This window comes from Aquarana catesbeiana, linkage group LG03 (assembly GCF_042186555.1).
Source record: "Aquarana catesbeiana isolate 2022-GZ linkage group LG03, ASM4218655v1, whole genome shotgun sequence".
Lineage (NCBI taxonomy): Eukaryota > Metazoa > Chordata > Amphibia > Anura > Ranidae > Aquarana > Aquarana catesbeiana.
The window spans coordinates 551913402-551934905 of record NC_133326.1 but is presented as its reverse complement, the minus strand read 5'-3'; the positions used below and the strand labels follow the sequence as shown (position 1 = coordinate 551934905).

At 43.5% G+C, this 21504-nt stretch overlaps 1 protein-coding gene across 1 annotated transcript in view; it reads left to right on the top strand.

Moving 5' to 3' along the window:
• Positions 1-2911: 2911 nt before the first annotated feature.
• Positions 2912-21504, top strand: part of LOC141132784 (sodium- and chloride-dependent betaine transporter-like) — a 101683-nt gene continuing 83090 nt past the window's right edge. The window contains exons 1-3 of the mRNA XM_073621640.1: positions 2912-2966; positions 12757-12942; positions 17418-17552. Coding sequence (XP_073477741.1) covers positions 2912-2966; positions 12757-12942; positions 17418-17552 — 376 coding nt within the window. The remainder of the gene's footprint in view (positions 2967-12756; positions 12943-17417; positions 17553-21504) is intronic.

Genomic DNA, 21504 nt, shown 5'->3' with positions numbered 1-21504 from the left:
TCTGCTTTAATTAAATGCCACAAAGCTGAATAGTTCCAAGCAGATATAAAAAAGAACATTTATTCCAGCTTTATGTTCATTAAAAAAAAGAATTAAATTAATTTTAAAAATAGAATTGCCCTAAGTACCTGTTTGTTAGCAGTTTTCTCTAATCCACCTGCGCAGCAACACTCAGACTGGGAGGGCAGTTCTAGGAGCCAATGAGGGCTTTGCATAGTTCTTTCACTTCAACACTGTGAACATACTTCCAAATGGGAAAGCAGTGGAATGACCTGTTGCTCTTTCACTGCCCAGTTACAAGGCTTGGGGCAGGTCTTAGACCAGGATTTAAAGCCCGACTCTAGGCTCTGTGGCTCTCCCATAAGTTGTTTTTTTTTGTTATACTTACCTTTAGTAATGTATTTTGCTTGGTCATAGCTTTAGGGAGTAAGGGTTGTGTTTTTTTTCCAGGGGGGAGGTTGTGGAGTTGGGTAGAGAAGTTAAAGTGGTATTAAACCCAAAACCAAAAATGTAATAGATTTCAGCTTACCAATTATCAGAAGTGGTGGCTGCATTAGTTTTCTTTTTTAGGCTTTCCCCCCTAGTTTTTACCTGGTGATCTTGCCAGTAATGCACTGCCTGTAATAGAGTGCCCCCACTCTGGATAAAGGAGCACAGGGGGCACCTTTAGACAGCAGCATTGTCAGTCTGGGGGAAAGGTAGTTTTAGATGTAGCATACTTAGACACTGAAGCCAAATCCCAGCTAACACTTTTTAACCAGTGACAACAAACATTTTTTTCTCCTTTTAGGATATAGGTTTTACAGAAATAAAAAAAAGGTGATCATTGTAAGCACCCCTGTCAGTGTTGAATGGTTTGTCTCATCCCTGTAACTGATTCATCTGCAAAAGAGCTTGTTCTGTTGAAAAAACTGGCCATACATTATATAATTTCCTTGTATAATTTTCCTTTAGATTTACCAACAACCATATAATATGAGGTCAAACCTAAACATTTTCAATTTGATTGCAATCAGGCAGGCCCTTGCATTACATAGTGGAAGGAAATTCTAAAGGAAATTGAATGAGAAAATTGTATAATGTATGACCAGCTTTACTTACCAGATAATCAAATTTAAATAGAAGACAGAAAGCCTAAAAAGAAAACTAATGTAGCCATCACATCTAAGAATTGGTAAGCTGCAATGTGATAAATGTTTGAATTTGGATTTAATATTGCTTTAAGGCTTAGGTGTTAGGGCAAAAGTGTTTTTGGGTGTCACTATTATTATCACAATAAGGTCTGATGAGCCACAAACTGTGTGGCAGGAATGGAGGGGTCATACTTAACACAGTGCCACCATTATTTTGATACCAAAAATGATCAGCTTTAAAGCTCAGCTTAATGCGAAGTTCCATCCAAAAATGGAACTTCCACTTATCCGGTTCCTCCCCCCTTCCGGAGTCACATTTGGCACCTTTCAGGGTGGTGGGAGGAGCAGATACCTGTCTAATACAGGTATTTGCTCCCACTTCCGGCGATAGACATATTTGGCCCCTCCTCCATCCCCCTCTGTCTTCTGGGAGACACCCAGGTCCCAGAAGACAGCAGGGACCAGTCAGGACGCTCAGCACGACTCGCGCATGCGCAGTAGGTAACCAGGCTGTGGAGCTGCAAGCCCGGCGCCTTCACCCGGGAGACGAGAGACAGGTCTGCTTTGGGTGAGGACATCGTGTGCACCCTGGAAAGGTAAGTGTCCTTATTTTAAAAATCAGCAGCTGCAGTATTTGTAGCTGCTGACTTTTTTCAGCGGAACTCCACTTTAAGACACGCCACAAAGCAGATCATCTCAAAAGGAATGTCATACACCTCATTAAGCCATTGACTCTTACTAGCCCTGTTGTAAAAAAGTGTGCGGAATAGTTTAAGCAAATGCACATCCTGAGTCTAGGTTGCTTTTTACTATTATTTATTGCAGGTACTTATATAGTGCTGTCAATTTACACAGCACTTTACATACTGTATATTCACATCAGTCCCTGCCCTCAAGAAGCTTACAATCTAAGGTCCCTAACGCTCATTCATACTAGGGCCAATATAGACAGGAGCCAATGGACCTACCAGAATGTTGTTGGAGTGTGGGAGGAAACTCACACAGGTACAGGGAGAACATGGAAACTCCAGGTAGGCAGTGCCGTGGTTGGGATTTGAACCAATGCTAAGCGGAAGTGCTAACCACTTAGCCACCGTGCTGTCCGTAAAATGCAAATTCTATAAATAATGTAGAATTCCTGCTGTTATGGAGTTAAATTAATAAAACATGGTTACACTAATGCATATGAAAATAACAACCAGTTAGACAGCAAACACACCTAAATTACAAGGTTCGGCAGGCTGAGGGATCATATTAGATCTCCTAAATGATTTGTGCATCAAATGTATGTTATATTTGGTGTCTGACAAATCATAATTTAATTTCCTGCAATAATACGTCAGATTTTGTCAGATTTTAAAACCTTGTCAGATGGAAATATGGGTGCATTTTTTATACTTGGCATTAGGAGCGTGCCTGCTGGGACATGATAAATAGTATGTGTTCATGTAAATATAAAAAATGCATAAAAAGGATCACTTCAATGCAACAACATATCAACTGATAGGATACGCGTATGCACAAAAGAAATAGTGAATCAGTTTGTACAGATTTTCGCTGTACACACAGTAAGAGAAAAGTGACACTGTGCAATGAGATCATTTACTGTCCTTAGTGTACAAAGTGTCAATTATTATAAGAATTTATTACTGGAGATTAAATGGAATTTAATATCATCTATGACATCTGAATTATCCTCCTCCACCTGGTGAGAGGATCAGAGATAGGAGGAGAAGAACCTCCAAGAAACTTTTCACAGCAGCGGCAGCTCAGGTGAAATGTCGGCCGAGGACATGCAGGGGCCACAGACCCATCTGCCAGAGACGCTACAAGGTAAATCGCAATATCAGAAATTAGAGATTAGAGGAAATGCCAGTCAGTGTTCATACCATGCATTTTATATTTGTGCCACGCAGTTAAAAGATATATAAATTATAAGCACCATATCATGATAGTTTCTTGGATGCCTAATTTTATAATGAATTGGTTTATTTAGGTGTCCTTAGCTATTTGATCCAAATAGGGGGAGGTATAATAAAATATTAGTGATGCTATTATACACAAATGAAACTGTCTCCTTTAGCAAAGTTGCAACAGTTTTTCTGTGCACTTGTGAGCCCTGTGCCTGCAATCTTGGACAGTAAACTGAGACAGATTTGCAGTTTTGCAACAGATTTAGCACAGAGGATAAAAGATTTTCCCTCCAAACAGACTCAGGATGACAAGTTGGTTGGGGCAGGCTTTATTTTTTTTACAGCCTAGAAAGGAATTTATGAACGAACCCCTATAATAAATCTGTGTCAGTATCTTACCATTACCTTGTTGTGTGAAATAATTGACAAATGCCCCCTAGTGTGTTTTATATTATTTACCTGAAGTGATAACTTTGACCTCACAGATCCATCTTTGAAGAGAGGTGTACTGTGGCCCCACCTGTCACAAACAAAAAGGATCCCAGACAGCAAGCAATTGTGCTGCAAGTTTGAAAATGACTCTAAGCTATTGCTAGATTTGCCAGGCTTCACAAGTTTGTTGCACAGTTGCAGCACGTCCACATTGCATGAGTCCAGATCAGCTTTCCTGCAAACATTCTGCAAATCTGCTGCAAGTTCTGGATCAGTTATGTTGTGCAATAGTCATCCCACCACAGGGGTCACTGTGGCTGAATTTTCATTCTGTAGACTTGCAGAGCTCTTACTGTAGACTCACCACTGCAACTTTGCTTTTGCTAGAGACTTGCCACGCAAATTTGCTACTAATTGGAAAAGTGTTAACTAGAACTTGTGCTTCAAGTGCTCTGCAAGTGTATAACTCGCCAGTGAAAATGTGCAGCAAGTTAACAGACTTACAATTCAACTCTGTCACAAATTTGTGGCAAGTTATTCTTGCTATCCGGGATGCTACCACACCCCCAAATAATTATTAAACATGGCCAACTTATACACCTTGTGCATGTTTACAGGCATAAAAATGAGGCCTAGTTTAAAATTCCCAGTCATTTCATGACTTAATGTTAGATGCAGTGACCTTATCCCCAGGTCACTGTGCTTCTCTATGTATTGCAAGCAGATCATGGCTGGTAGGAGGGGCAGTCAGAGTGTAGTACGTAGCTTCCAAAAAACAGGAAGCCATGGTAATGCCCACATGTGATGCTCAACCCCCATGAGTTAAAGGACTGAAATCCAATTAATGAAAGGTACAGGCCAGGGGCAGTCAGGTTATGAAGGAAAAGGGCTAGATGAGGCCGGATATCCAGTGGCCAGAAAATGAGTCAGGTTAAATCTGACTTCAACAAAATCCAAAAGGGAAATGGGGAGGAGAGAACACCAGGACTTTGTGATACCAGAGAGACATGTATAACACGTAATATGGCGTAAAAAGCAAATATTTTATTGAAAAATATTAAAATGACCCCTGTGAACAACACAATTAGGGGAAGTGAATATAAAAGTTGTTAACAAACATGTTGAGCATAAAAGAAACATTTCATACAACATATAGCAATATTCCTGATTCTAAGTTTCAAAAAAGCCCAGACAAGTTTTGACCTTGGTAGCCTTTCTCAGGGGGGTGCCATTGGACAATTTAAGAAACTCTCTAGGGTACAAAGGTACAATGAATATGTATATAAACAGAGGTACAAACACGCCCATAAACAGTCTCCCTCAAATGAGGATCATAATACAATACACTTACATATTTTTTTTTTTTTTTTTTTTACAACAAACAAGTTGTGTGGTGCTGGAGGTCCCCAGAGAGAGGAGGAGGTATAGGGAGGGTGAGCCTCAATGTGTCCCAAGCACAAGGGATAACAGCCAGTCTGATAGTGTGGAGCTTCCTAGCAGAAAAATGGGGTAGATGGCATCAAAATAGAAATAATATAGCAAGCATGGGAATATTTGCAAGAGTATAAAAATAATGAACAGATGTAAAAAATGCCCATACCTTTCATAATATAAAGAAACATCTATTGGGTTAGTGACCACAGGGCAGAAACACGATATGGCACACACCCTCTAGTATTCCATAAAGATCATGAAGCCAGTGCCCACCATACAAGATCTGCAAAAACATAGACAAAAAAAGCTAGCTATCAGATTGAAGCTGAAGAAAGGAAAGGATAGGAATTCATCCTAAGGCTGGGTTCACATAAGAGCACGCAACAGCTCACAGCAGGAGTCCGGTGAAGCTCCGTTCACCGTTTCAGGTCCCATTTCAGCCTGAATTTTTGTCTAAATTTGGAGCTGAAATGGACCAAAAGACGCACAGGGCTCCTGTGCAAATCGCACTGGAGCCGCTACGGAGATATGTGAACCGGCTCCATAGAGAGCCGGTCACAATCTCCTGCTGTGTGAATTGGATGCAGGGAAATCCGCATCCAATTCGCACTAGTGTGAACCCAGCCTTCAAGCCTCAACTTACCAGCATGAGAGACTAGCATTAGAACCAAAGAAACAAGTTGTTATCAAAACTCCTCCATGCTGCACCCATTCTAGGGGAAGCTGTGGTAGTGCAGGATATAAATGAGAGATGAGAAGATCATGTGATTCGAGAGAGCCAATAATTATAATTTTATAATAATAGTCAACAAGAAACAATTAACCATAGGCCTTTACATAAAGGAAATGGATGTGTATGTTTAAATAACAAACATGTTATACTTACCTCCACTGTGCACTTTGTTTTGCACAGAGTGGCCCCGATCTCCCTCTTCTGGGGTCCCCCAGCGCCGCTGGTAACTTCTCCTCGCATCGGGTGTCCACGTTGGAGAAGCGCTCTTCTTGGTGGACTCCCATGCGGGCGTACTCCCGAGTCCCACATCTGTGTCCATTCACACAGAAAAGCAGGACTCGGCCCTGTCCCCCGGTGCCCCCCTTATTGGATTTGATTGACAGCAGCAGAAGCCAATGGCTGCGCTGCTATCAATCTAACCAATCAGGACATGAGACACCAGCTAGAGCTGGTGTGTTCCTTCCCGGCCAGAGAAAGACAGCGTTCGGGTAAGTAAAACGTAGGGGCGGGGGGGGGGGGGTTGCAGCACTACAGAAGGTTTTTCACCTTAAGGCATAGAATGCCTTAAGGTGAAAATCCATGAGGGTTTACAACCCCTTTAAAGCATACCCTTAACAGACATCATCTTGGAAACTGGTAGCTGAATGGAAAAAGACAGAGTTGACATGCAGAAGATACAGGGAAATGGGGCTCCGTATTCTCTGTAGGGCATAGAGAGAGTCCAGGGACTGGACCTCGATCACGCCCAAAGTAGCCTCCCTGGTGGTGACCAAGGGGGGCTATATGTGCCGAGTGCAAGGGGCACACAAGATTGGCTGGGAGGAGGCAAGAAAAATGGGAAAGGACAAAGGGAGGGCAGGAAGGAGGAAAAGGAAAAACCAAGGGAATAAAAAGAATGCAACATCCTCTGTCCCGGCAGAACCCCAGCATTTACAAGGAACAATGCAGTGTCAATGCAAAAATAGAGGTAAAACATAAATCTGTGTGGAAAAACAAACAACTGGACAAGGAAAGAAGAAAAAATATTTTAAGATTCATTCTATTTAACAATATGTTTTGATTTGATGGTTCCCAATTCCTCCAGGTACAGGGCATAGCGATGGGGACTTGTTGTGCCCCATCCTACACTAATTTGTACCTGGGAGAGTGGGAATGCCATTTTTTGCTTGCCAAGGAGTTTTCCAAAAAACATCCCATTATGGTTGTGTTATATTGATGATGTATTTTTTTGTTCCAATAGTTGTTATTACAATTTTTAAAACATCATACAGAAGTTTATGCTCAAATAATTTTTAGAAAATTGTCAAAACAAGGATGCATTATCCAATATGATCAGTGACCCTGCCCAATTAAACATAAACAAAACATAAAAAAAATAGCATAGTTGGGGAGACTTTACTGTCCCCCAGCCGCATCCTACTAAAAATTCTTATTATGGTATAACAAAACCAATAACAGGAAAAGTGAAAAAGAAAGAGAAAAGAAAGAATCTGAAAAGATTAGAGTAGAGTAGGATTGGCCTCCACTCACAAAATAGTTCAATATTCAGGGAGCCTGAAGATAAGCAATCCAGGGATTCCACACTTTTTCAAAACTAGCTTGCTTATCTCTTTGAATGCTGGTCAGTTTTTCATTGATCATAATCCAGGATATTTTGTGTTTTACCAGCGTAACATTGACTACAGGTGATTTCCATGCACGTGTTATTTTAGCCGCTAAAAGAATGAAAAATATGAGCGTTCATAGATGTCTGGGGATCTCCTCTGGCAGGTCTGTAAACAGCCCTGTTTTGGCTCCTCTAGGTACATTTTGTCCCGTCACTAAGTAGATCAGGTTGAACATCCTGATCCAGAAGCTTCAGACCTTCAGGCAAGACCACCAGACATGATCAATATCACCTTCCTGTCCGCATCCCCAAAAACATAGGGTTGAAGTACCAGGGTGTACTTTTGCTAGGCTTGTAGGGACAAGGTACCAGTGTGATAGCACTTTGTAATTTGCCTCCACCAATGAGGTGTTGAGTATGCCCTTGTGTAACATGGTTGACCATTTCATCCACACCTTCTCAACTGTCTCCACTAAGTCCGATTCCCATACCGTTTGGTAGGAAGGTTTGTTACCCTGATTGTTGAACAGGGTATATAACTTCATTATCCCTACCCCTGATTTTGGCCCTCGTATGCACCTGTTCCCAAACAGGGTCCTAGTGGTTATATCAACCTGATCCCTCATTAAGGTTTGAATGAAGTGGATAATTTGGCATAGACGATAAGACTCCGTAGGGGGCATTTGTAAGGTTTACTTAAAGTAGCTGCATTGTCTTATCCCTTTATGGTCTATAAAGTGAGCTATTCTGTAAAGACCCTTGTTAACACACCATGTGACTTGGTTAATCTGTTGGCCTGGGAGGAAATGAGGATTGTTGAAAAGTGGGGCCACTGGTGAGTGAGGGGATTTTAAAGGGTACAACTTACATGCTGTGTCCCACAAACGCAAAGAGTGGGATAAAGAAGGGCTCAACACTGCCCGATGCTCCTTTCACAGTGATCCACATTAGGAGATCCAGGGGAATGGTCGGGTTTGCCTGTGCCTCCAAGTGGACCCAATCAAGCCTATATTTTTCAGCAAAAATTTGGTATAACTGGACCAATTGTGCCGCCCTATAGTATCGCAAGAAATGTGGGACTCTCAGCCCACCTCACCATTTGGACCTATACAGGGTAGAGCGAGCCACCTGGCAACTCCCCTTTTTCCAGATAAATTTATAGATCAGGGACTGTAACTGCCGGAATTGATAACGTATTTTAATTATGGGATGGTCCGATGAAGCTGTTGAATAAATGACTGTCCGCCATAAATTCCAATGATTATAATCTCAGTAGGAGAGGCGCCTACTTTTTCGGAGAGCTTTTTATGGAGTAAGAGATGGTTAAATGAATGTCTGTGTCTCACTGGGACTTGGAAGATTTCCCCTCTATTCCAGTGACAGCTTTAAAATTTTGGGTTTCCATCACTTCCTGCACAATGACATAACAGATATCGAGACCTGCCGTTTCAGAACAAATCACTCCCATATTTGAGATCTGAAATTGTCTCTGCAGTGATAATGCATTTTAAATACCATAGTAATATGCAGCTAACATTCATTTTGATGTTTTTTCTTTTTGTTTACATGCTTGCTGCTCCATATTTTGATACTGTAACTGCCCATATTTGATACTGCCCATATTTCATAACTGCTCCATATTTTGATACTGCCAGATTTAGAGACCCTAATGATTACATATTAAGCAATAAGCATTCCTGCTAAATGACTGTCCCATAAAGAAGTTGTCGGTTTCAATGCATCTGAGCGAACTAAAGGTATATTTAAACATGCATCTAAATCTCCTTTTCCTCTGAAGCCCGATCCACATTTGGATCTCGCTTCAGAGGCTACTGACAGGCGGTGAGGAAGTGATGTAACACCTCCTCACCATCTGTTTTTGTCACATTTTTGCCAATAAACGCTCTGCAACCGCATTCATTGCACACAGTTGCGGGGCATTTGTGGAATTTCCCCATTTTCTTGAATGTGTGTGGCTTGCCACTTACAGAGTGCTACACGTCGGGTAAACTGTGCCGCGGGCGTGAAGCATCACTACCACGGCATGTAAACACCCTTGTCTGATGCCTATTGCAGCCTAAGGGTGGGGCGTTGGTCCCTCAACCACACATCTAAGGCACCCCATAAATAGTGCAAATTTCTTTCCTGCAACTACGGGTTGCAGGAAAGAAATTTGTACGATTTCCCCATCAACACAGTCAGTGTTGACAGGGGAATCCCTCCTGCCGAGCAATTGTGTTCTCCTGGCGTAGGGGGGAAGCCACCTCCGCTAGGGGAAGACAGTGATAATCGCTAGTGGCTATAGCAGCATCTTGTGATAATCGGAAGTGAATCCGGCAGGCTGGTTTTGCCCAAGTTGATCGATCAATCATTTGGTACATTCAGCTGCCCATTAATGCTTCAAATCTCAGCCGGTTCAGCAGGAGAGATTCAAACCGTGTATGGCTGGCCTAAATGAAGCCTAACAGATGAGCAGTGAGTGAAAAGAACAGTTCAGAACAGTAGATTGATCAGTTCACAAAACCAGAGCAGATGATCCCAGCCAGTTAAAAACTTGTGAATGTCTTTAGAGTTCAGACTTTAATTTACTGAAAAAGCTGTCAGTATGTTGTAAAATTCTCAGATTTAAAGGCCATCTTTAATCCTATGCAAAATATAATAAATACACTAATAAAATAAGAAATTGCATGTATTAATGTTCTTTATTGAAGCCTGCATATCATTGGAACCATGAGCCAGGTTCCTACAGAGGTTATGAGGCCAGAGTAATTAAACAATGGACTACAAGTGCGGTGCCAGCACGATCTGTGAGTCCCTCTGCTGAGGTGGCACATGGGATGTGTAGTCTTCCCATTCATAGATACCTGTAAATGGATGGCACAGCTGTGAGGGCAGAGACACACAAAACCATGCTATATTAAAAATATCAACAGGATGCTGCAAGGAGGGTATCCTGCGATTCAGGTAAGTGGGTTTGCAGAATGTGCCTATGTTTTATTTTACACCTTAAGGGCTCATGCACACAGGACATTTTAAAAACGCCAACGTTACAGCAGCGCTAAAAACGCCTGTCTTTTTCGCTTTTAGCCATGCTTTTACATTAGCGTTATTGGCCGTTCTCCTGCGTTTTTGGACATCTTTTCATTAAAAACACTCGCTATAATGTAAAAATGCCTAAAAACGTCAAACACAGCTAAACGCGGTTTGACGCTTTTAGCTGTGTTTAGATGTGTTGAGCCGCATTTTTTTTTTTCGTTTTTCCAGCTCATTTCTACTGCTTCTGGAAGCACAGGCTGTCGTTTTTTTTCTACTGCCCCTAAACGCTTATGCCTCCAAAGGCCTCTAATGCCTTGAACACAAGACCAGACTTTCCAGCAGACTAGGTCCGACGGTCTTCCCGACGGACTTTGGGTGGACTTCCGATGGACTTTCCAAACGAACGGTCTCGCGCACACACGACTGGACTTTCCGGCAGAATAGGTCCGACGGTCTTCACGACAGACTTTCGACAGAGTTACGGCGGACTTCCGAACGAACGAACTTGCCCACACATGGACTAAAGTCTGTTCATTTTGAACGTGATGAGGTACGACGGGACTAGAAAAGGAAGTCAATCACGCCACCGAGATTAACACCTTGTGAGCCCCGTCATGGAGCATACCAGGCCCTCAGGTCTGGTATGGATTTTAAGGGGAACCCCCTACGCCGAAAAAACGGCATGGGGGTCCCCCCAAAATCCTTACCAGACCCTTATCTGAGCACGCAGCCCGGCCAGTCAGGAAAGTTGGTGGGGTTGAGCGAGTGCCCCCCTCCTGCACCGTACCAGGCCGCATGCCCTCAACATGGGGGGGTGGGTGCTTTGGGGAAGGGGGGAGCCCTGCGGCCCCCCCCACCCCAAAGCACCTTGTCCCCATGTTGATGAGGACAAGGGCCTCTTCCCGACAACCCTGGCCGTTGTTTGCGGGGGTCTGCGGACGGGGGGCTTAGCAGAATCCGGGAGCCCCCTTTAATAAGGGGGCCCCCCAGATCCCAGCCCCCCGCCCTATGTGAATGAGCATGGGGTACATCGTACCCCTACCCATTCACCTGGGGAAAAAAGTATCAATAAAAAAACACACTAGACAGGTTTTTAAAGTAATTTATTAGGCAGCTCCGGGGGTCTTCTTCCGCTCTTTCCCGCCTCTTCTCCCGGTGTCCAGTTCTTCTCCCGCTCTCCGACCTCTTCTCCGCTCTTTGGTTCTTTTCCCGCTCTCCGGTTCTTCCGCCGGGCTCCTCCGCTATCTTCTGCTCTTTTGTGGCTCTCTTGCCAGCGGTGGCCCGGTCTTCTTCATCATCTTCTTCCCTCTTCTCTTCTTCCAATGTTGACACGATGCTCTCTCCCGCTGTAATGCTGTGTTCACAGCGCGCAACGACTTATATAGGCATGGGGCATGGTCACCGGGTGGTGACCTCGCCCCCTATGACGGCACAGCCCCAGGATGCCCCGGGACTGTGATGTCATAAGGGGCGGGGTCACCGGGTGGGGTCACCAAGCCCTAAGCCTATATAAGTCGTTGCGCACCGTGAACACAGCATTACAGTGGGAGAGAGCATCATGTCAACATCGGAAGAAGAGAAGAGGGAAGAAGACGATGGAGAAGACCGGGCCACCGCTAGCAAGAGAGTTCCCCCTTCCCCAAAGCACCCACCCCCCCATGTTGAGGGCATGCGGCCTGGTATGGTTCAGGAGGGGGGGACGCTCGCTCGTCCCCACCCCCTTTCCTGACCGACTGGGCTGCATGCTCGGATAAGGGTCTGGTATGGATTTTGGGGGGACCCCCACGCCGTTTTTATGGCATAGGGGGTTCCCCTTAAAATCCATACCAGACCTAAGGGACATTGTCACCTCTTTCTCATGCTCGCTGCAATAGGAAAATGTGTTTTTCCTATTGCAATGAGTGCGAGATGTATAGTACCCTGTCGCTGAGAACCATTCTCGCGGGCAGGTGCTGTAGCTGCCCTTGCGTCGTATTTGGTCCGTCGGACCAGCATACAGACGAACGGGCTTCCCGATAGGAACTGGGTCTTTCGGAGTTCCAGCAGGAAGATTTGAAACATGTTTCAAATCTAAAGTCCGTCAGATTTTCAACCGAAAAGGTCCGTCGGAAGTCCGATGTAGCCCACACACGGTCGGATTGTCCGACGGATTCGGCCGTTGGACCAGTCCGGTCGAAAAGTCCACCCGTGTGTACAGGGCATAACAGTTTATGTGTGCATGGACACATAATCTAACATGAAGGGGCTTTTAGAGGCAGTTAAAAAAAAAGTCAAACGCCCCTAACAGCAGCTGTGAAAACATCCTGTGTGCATGAGCTCTAAATATAGACGCATCTTACAACATGTTCTGAATGGAGGCCTATGCCTATAAAATCTTGCTGAAATTAAAATAGCAGCATTATTTCCATTTGCATTGAAGGTTACTTTGTCAGCAGTTTTACTATAATTGTTCACATTTCCTGTCTGTAGATTCATCAGATGGAGTTCTGCCCAGTCCTGAAGGTGACAAGCAACTGACACATACCGAGGATCAGGAGCTAAAATCTCGAGGGCAATGGGGGAGCAGAGCAGAGTTCATTTTGTCCATCGTGGGTGGAATCATTGGATTGGGGAACATCTGGAGGTTCCCATATCTGTGCTACAAAAATGGTGGAGGTGGGAGGTCCATTTGTATCTACTTTTTATATACAAACTAATAAAAAAAGGTTGCCACTGTCTGTAAATTTGAAGGATTGGCATTGCAACCTGTAACCTGGCTTCTCCATGTGCTGACCCATATTCCTCTATGAAAAATACACCCCTGGGCAGATCCAGCCTAAATACAAAGTCCACCTTAGCAGTGCTAATCACCTATAAGGGTGCACCCGACCGCGATCACATGTGAGAACCTCAGTGGGGGGTTCCTAGCCATTACCTGCTGGAGTAGACAGCAAAGGAAAATCGCTGCTCCAGGTGAAAAACTCTAGGCACAATGAAAAGCCACACACGATCAGATTTTCCGATGGGAAATGTGTGATGTCAGGCTGCTGGTGGAAAATCCGACTGTGTGTATGCTCCATCAGACAATTGTTGTCGGATTTTCCGTGGACAAATGTTGGATAGCAGGATATAAAATTTTCTGCGGACAATTGTCTGTTGTCAGATTTTCCGAGCGTGTGTACACAAGTCCATCGGACAAACGTCCAACGTACAAACACGCATGCTTGGAAGCAAGGAAGAGCCATAAGCGTTCGGTCTTGTAAACTAGTGTTCGTAATGGAGAATTAACATTCGTGACACGGCAAATTATGAAATCTCCAAATGCAGCGAACAATTCTCTTCTTCTTTAATGGGATAATAATGAAGCTGCTTTGCAGGTGATACAGATGGAGTTATTGCAAACATATTTTCAAAGGCTTTTTTTTCTAGTAATATCAAGAATAATATTATTATGCTTTTTTTTTTTTTTTTTTTTTGTGGCAACTTACCACAACACCATTATCCCTTAGTTTTTAAGATCAAAGATACTATGTTGGTGTCCCTTGTCAATTTTACATTGTATTTTTTTTTTTTAATGTAACTGCCTACTCCCATAATGTCAAAAAAAACACATAGCCAAGTATTATTCTCCACAATTTTTTTATTGTGCATTAAAAAAAGAAAACAAATAAAATTAGACATGCTATCTGCCAGTGCCAATAGAACTTAAGCAGAAAGTGCATTCTATGCATCCAAAAACATAGAAAATATACCAAATCAAATCATTATTCAATCAAAAAAAAATGTCAAAGCAATAACTCCAAGGCCAATAATAAATAACAAGTTATCTCCTCCGATTCCACAACATGTCTGGTTGATGAACAGCTGTTCAGAAACTAAATGAAAAGCGCAAAATGAAAAGCGCAAAATGAAAAGCGCGAATCAACATTCACAAAACTTCTACTAACACGAAATTAGCAGAAGGAGCCCAAAGGGTGGCGCTAAAGAGCTGAAAAACTACATAGTACATCACTACATTCGTGACTGTTGACAATTGTGTGCCGTGTGTATGCAAGACAAGTTTGGGCCAACGCCCTTCGGACAAAAGTCCACGGTTTTGTTGGCCAACAATCTGATTGTGTGTACGAAGCTTAAGACTCCTCACATGGGTGCAAGCCCCAGCTCGCCTGCCATAGAAGACTGAATGAAGGAAGAAATTGGCTGCACACCAACGTGATTGAAGTCCATTTATTGAATATTCCATGCAAACAATGACATACACCACGGTTGCAGTAGCCGGAACAGAGGTGGACTAGTTTCGCACAGCTACACTGTGCTTACTTATCACTGAGTAATCGCTGAATGTTTTCCCACTTTTAGTAAGAAGAAAGAGATAAACTCTGCAGAACCTCTTTAAAGCTGAACATCAGGCAGATATAACAGAAAATACTAAATATCTGCGCTCGTTTGAGGACTAATAGATATATAAATTAAAATAAATATTAAACTGAATACAAGCAGCCAGCACAAAAGTTTCCTGGAAAACCAAATAAAAATAACAATAAAAATGCAGCGCTTGGAAGGAACAATAACACCAAGTGACTAGTGTATAATTCAAATGCAATGGCAGATAGTCCATAATAACATGGATCACAATTTCCAAAAGGGTCCAGTTATGATAATCTCAAACAGTAAGTGTTGTAATGAAAGCCAACACTGATGAAAAGATGACACACACTGACCCTTACCCTAAAAGTAGGACTACCCGAAAAAAGTAGTCAATACAGCATTGTTTACAAAATGGACTTGAAGCTCCACTGTACTCACAGTGAATGTGATCATCAGGCTAAGTCTCCTTAGAGGAATTAATCGTGTCAGTTCTTAGATGTGGTTGCTGTAGTTGTTTTCTTTTTAGGCATTCTTTTCTTCTAGTTTCACCTGGTGATCCAGCCAGTAATGCCGTGTACACACAAGCGGAATGTCTGACAGAAAAAGTCCGACGGAAGCTTTTCATAGTTTATTCTGATCGTGTGTGTATGCCTCATCGGACTTTCTTTTTCGAAAATTCTGACGGACCTAGAAATGGAACATGTTCTAAATATTTCCAACGGAACCAATTCCTATCGGCAAAACCACTTGTCTGTATGCTCTTCCGATGGACCAAAAACGACGCATGCTCTGAAGCAAGTACCAGATGGAAGCTATTGGCTACTGGCTATTGAACTTCCTTTTTCTAGTCCCGTCGTACGTGCTGTACGTCACCGCGTTCTGGACGGTCGGACTTTGGTGTGACCGTGTGTAGGCAAGACCGCTTGAGCAGAATTCCGTCTGAGTTCCGTCGGAGAAACCTTCGCAGTTTATTCCAACGGCAAAACCGGTCGTGTGTACAGGGCATTAGTTTGTTGTTTTTCAAAAGAACAAGCTTTCCTCCAGATGTATCAGTTTACAGAGATGAGACAAACTATTTTTTTCCACTGGCAGGGGTGCTTACAATAGAGAGGAAAGATTCCTGGTGCCGCACATCCACTGAGTCCCTAGGAGTATCCCTCATTGGTCATCTATTCAAAGACAAGATCTTGAGTAAATTTGTAACAACAAAAATGTGATCTTCCACAGCATTTCTTCAAATACTTTGCAAATAAGGATTGTCTCTTCTTCTTTTGCAAATAAGGATCATCTCTTCCTCGATATAAAAGACACAAATTAATGCAACTCTACATTCATTACCCCCTTGCCGCCCAAGCCAATTCTGACATTTCTCACATACAGTACATTTAAAAATCTGCATTTTTTTATTTTTTTACTGCATTAAAACTTAGAACCGCCAAACTTCATATATTTTCTGAAAGCAAAGGCCCTGGGGAAAAAAAAGTTGGTTGTTGCAATTTTTTATGTCACATGATATTTGCACATATTTTTTGGAAAATACATTTTATTGAATTTTAGTGCATACAAACACAATATAATCCCCAATTGTTTAGTAAAGTATAAAAGATGATATTACACGGAGTAAATATGGTAGATACCTAACATGTCATGATCAAAGGTGTGTATGAACGTGGAATAGTGACAAACGACGCTAATGATGACAATCTCCATAGGCGACACTTTAAAAGCCCTTACAGGTTACCAGTTTAGATTTACACAGGAGGTCTGGCCCTAGAATTATTGCTCCCACGCTTACATTTGCTGCAATATCACACGTGTGGTACGATGACCTTTTACATATGTGTACGGGACCTACATATACAGTTACGTTCGCATTTGCGCATGAGCAAGAGGGGACAAGGCCACTTTAATTATTTTTTTCATTTTGTTTATTTATTTATTTTTATACAGAATTATATTTTTCAACACTGTCTCTCATTTTTTATCAATGTTATTGCCATCACAAGGAATGAAAAACACTCCTTGTGAAAGCTTGAGCAGTGACAGGTACTCTTAAGGCTAGGTTTCCACTAGTGCGACTTTTCATGCAATTTGGGTCTGAAAAGTCACATGACAAGTCGTACCCCATGATTTCCAATGAGTACCGTTCATATCTGTGCCACTTCACAGTAGTCCCTGCACTACTTTGGTACTTTGGTCCCACTTTGATGTGACTTGAGGTCCATAGACCTCAAGAATACACAGGCATTGCTTCAAGTCGCGGCGCCTGCGTGCCAAGACTATAGTAAAAAAAAAAAAAACACTTTGTAACAGGCCTAACTCAGTATTCTAACTCTATGTCCACTTGGATGGTGGGGCTTTAACGTGGACTTAGGTTAGAATGTAGTGCGCAGGCGCCGTATACAGCTGACGATCAGCTGTTCTTCTTCGGCTCTTTTCGGTGACTCCCTTGTTGTTCCTACTGCGCGAGCGCTTCGCCTGCGCACTACAGGGGGGTCCTTATCCGCCGGGGGAACTTTCTCGGCAAGACACCGGAAAAGCTCTTCAAAAGCACTCAGTGGTTTACTGGCAGTTTAGAAGCGCCTCTAGGTACAGTTTTCAAAGCAACTCTGGGGGATGAAGTCAAATTTTAACATTTTGGATAATTCTGAATCATGTACTGTACGCAGGAAAACAAGATCGATAATAAATCCAAAAAACAAAATAAAAATATAACCTAAATTTTAAATGATATTTCTACTCGCTGTACAGTTTATAATGTGTATTGTATGTATTCAATATAGGGGCGTTCCTTATCCCATATGCCATTTTCATGGTCACCTGTGGAATTCCTATGTTCTTCCTTGAGATTGCATTGGGACAATATACCTCCCAAGGGCCGACCATCGCCTGGTTAAAAATATGTCCTCTCTTCTCTGGTAAGTACAGGACAAATAAATCAATTAGAAAATATGCATTCAGATCAATATTCAAAAGTATTAAAGCATAACTAAATCCATTTTTTTTTTGTTTTGGATAGAGTGGAGAGTGGTTAGAAAACCTGTCAGGTTTTTATTGCTGTCTGTGTCCCCATTAGGGAGACTTACCCTATTTGTCCTGTTCACCATCATCACGGAAAGTACTGTCCCCAGAACAGTAATAGAAAAAAAATTTCCAATGTGGACACTAGTTCTGGTGACACAATGGGATTCTCTCACTGTGGAGGGATTTACTCTCACTTCCTGTTTTGGCTATGGGACAGGAAGTGAAGGCAAATCTCCCCAATGGGACCCAGATGGCAAAAAAAAAAAAAAAAAGAGGGAGTTATAACCCTAACTTACTTAGTCCAAAATAAAAAATAAATAAAAGGTTTGCCTTTAGTTCTACTTTCACCACAATAGGCTAAATACATTATCAAATGGTCCACTGGAAAGATTTAAAGTGAAGGAGCATGGCACTAAGATCAAGGAACAAGAAGCTGCAGTCTCACCCAGAAGAAAATGCAAGGGAGATTTTAAGTTATATTGTTTTTTTTTTAAGTAATGCTAAACTAAGTGAAGCACATTTGTTGTGTTTCCTGGAAAGACATGATTTTAATTTTACTTGGACTTGTGCTTTAATATGCAGAATCTACAGTTTGGAAATAAGCAAGCTCATCACACCCCTTATATGATTGTTTAATACTTAGAAGCAGTGGCGGCCCATGCATTAGGGGCGCACGGGCATCGCCGCCCCCCTATCCATGCGTCTGCCCCCCTGATCTACATACAGGGATGCCATGGATTCTAACAGCGGGGGTGTTTTTATAAAGCATGTGATTATACCCAGAGGCTCTAATAGGCTTCAAAAAGGGTGGGCTCCGGGATCACTGCGCCCGAAGCCCACCCAGTTGTGTGACGATAGAGAATGAATATATACCACACTAATCCTCCGCCTGGCCAATCAGGAAGCTGGTCTGATACCAGTCACCCAATTGGTTTAAAGGACAGGCGATCCTATTGGACTTCTAGCAGGTGGAGAGAAGAGACGCACGGCAGAAGCCACCGTGAACTAGGAGAGGACACAGGAGCTGCTGCCTGACCCACAGCTTGCCGCCCATCACCCGCACCCCGCCGCCCGTCACCCTCCACCTAGAAGGGGTACGTGCCGGACAGACTGGCCAACAGCGTCAAGCAGAGGTGGGGGGTGTGTGTGGATTTGTGCTGATTAAGTGCCGCCGGCCGTCCAGGTGGGGAGGTGGTTGTTTGCCTCCCCCCCATCAAAAAAAAACACCAGCCTCCATTGAGCGGCTGGTGGTATTTTTTGGGGGGTGGAATATAATGCACTCACAGCCCCCCGGTCGGTTGGGTAACCTGCACACACCCCCACACCCCAGTTGGGGTTGGTCGAGTCTTCCGCAGACCCCCCCCCTCGGTCAGTCGGTCACCAGCCCTGCATTTACCTAAAATATCGGGCAGCACTTCCTCCGGTCGACGGGGGGCTGCTTCCCCTGCATCCAGGGGCGGATTAATGCACAGGCTGGTCTAGGCTGCACGTGTGCAAAGGCCCCCGATTGGCCATGATATTTTTATTAATTTATATATATTTATGTATATGTAGAATAAAAACCATGCCTGTGTGTTATATGAATACGCCGATAAATGTTTTTTTACCAACAGGGGGCGGGGATCGGGCGGTCCGTCGGGCGGTGCCACCCATTGGGGGGGGGGGGGGTGTGTGTCAGGCCAGCTGTACCGCCTCTCCTAGCCCTGGGACAGCACTGCCAGCATGCTTTAAAGTTGAGAAAACATTACTGCCAGCCCTTTCTCATGCACAGCTCCTTGTGTGTCACTCTCAATGTAAATGGAAGTCCATTTACCTCAATTAAAGCCGCTCTGTCTGGCCGCTCTCCTCCTCCCGCTCCACCTCCTTCTCAAGTGTAGCCTTTGATTGCAGGAGGAGAGCGGTCATGTGACCGTCAATGAAACAGCAGTTAAGAGCAGTCACATGACCGGGTCACGAAGAACGGCGTTAATTGAGGTATTTAGAAGCTTTGATTTACAATGAGTGACACAGGAGGAGCGGTGTATGAGAAAGGGCTGGCAGTGATGTTTTATCAACTTTAGAGTATTCTTTCCCAGGAGACTGGGGGTCTCCTTGGAGTACAGGGGGGCTTTATTATGAAAGAGGCCTGTGTGATATGCAGGCAAAGGTGTCTGTGTACTATGCAGATGTCTGTGTACTGTGCAGGGAAAGGGGTCTGTGTACTGTGCAGGGAAAGGGGGCTGTGTTATGTGCAAGGGGTCTGTGTACTGTGCAGGGAAAGGGGGCTGTGTTATGTGCAGGGGGTCTGTGTACTGTGCAGGGAAAGGGGACTGTGTTATTTGCAGGGGGTCTGCATACTGTGCAGGGAAAGGGGACTGTGTTATGTGCAGGGGGTCTGCGTACTGTGCAGAGGGTTGTGTACTGTGCAGGGAAAGGGGTCTGTGTACTGTGCAGGGGGTCTGTGTACTGTGCAGAGGGTTGTGTACTGTGCAGGGAAAGGGGTCTGTGTACTGTGCAGGGGGCTGTGGGAAGTTTTTTTTCCTGAAACTTCCCTCTTAATGTCAGGGTGCGTGTTATATGCACTCTGAAAATGAAACAAAGGCGCCACTCTAAGTGCAGTAAAAAACATGGAGTTTAATAAAACTGTAAAAAGGTACTCACAAAGGTACATAGTGAACAAGCATGTTGGCAAAAGCTGCCGGATATCCTGGGAGTGAGTCTGGTCCGTTTCCTGGATTGCAGTGGTGTCCGATGGACAGGATGCACCTGTGCCGATGGATGCTGGCACTTCCTGCCGTTGGAACGTATGATTGTTCTGCTGTTGATTATTGCTTGCTTTTATGTGCTGCTGCTGCTGTTTATGGTATTTGTATGGCTTTTATTTTATTGGAATATTACACAGCGTTTCGATTGGTCTCTGTCAGGATGTTGTGATTTTGCCTCAGTTAAACAGGAGCTGCTGCAGATGTTTTTGGCCTAACTGTTGGTTTAGAAAGGTAAAATCTGTTACCGGCCGGCAGGTGTATTTTGAATGCTTTTTTTCTGTGGCATTTCTGTTTATAGTAGGTTCATGTCTGAATGTGTTTGGGCAGTAGACCTGAGAGTTGCACTTGAGGCGTGTAATATAGGTCTACCCTTTTACACATGGCACTAAATACTTTATTTTCTGGTAAAGCATGCTTAGGAGGGGGCCACACAAAAAGTAGCCTAGGGGCCCATGACCACCTTAATCCTCCACTGCCTGCATCTCCTCCTCCTCGGCACATCATGGCGGCTTCCGCCCTGCGTCTCCTCCCTCCTCCTTCCTTTTCCTCATAGGCAGACAATAGGATCGTTTCTCATTTCGGTCAATTAGGTGATGGGTCTCAGGACCCGCTTCCTGATTGGTCGTGAGGAGAATCAGGCTCTAATCACGTGCTTAAAAAAAAAAAACCCAATTGGAATCCATGCATTCGGTGCCCCACATTTAGATTAGGGGGCCAGACGCATGGATTCCAATTGTTTTTTTTTTTTATGCACCCTGCATTACGGGCCGCCACTGCTTGGAAGAGATAGCAAATAAACTTGTAAAACTGGATGTGGGGATTACTGTACCTGAATCTAGAGCATAGGAAATCCTTCCAGTCTGTTGCATAGCTGCCAATGTTTCATAATAAGGTAAAAAACCTCTTCACGTACAAAGCAGCCGTGCTGTCGCTTATTTTATGGAATAACGTTTCGGCAATAACTTGTGATTACTTATGATAACACAGCAAAACATATATCAATTTTGTGGACATATATCAATTGTGGGTTTGTAGCACCCCAAACATGTTATCATGCAGACTTGGTTATCTTTGGAATTCTGTGATAAAATAAATATACAGT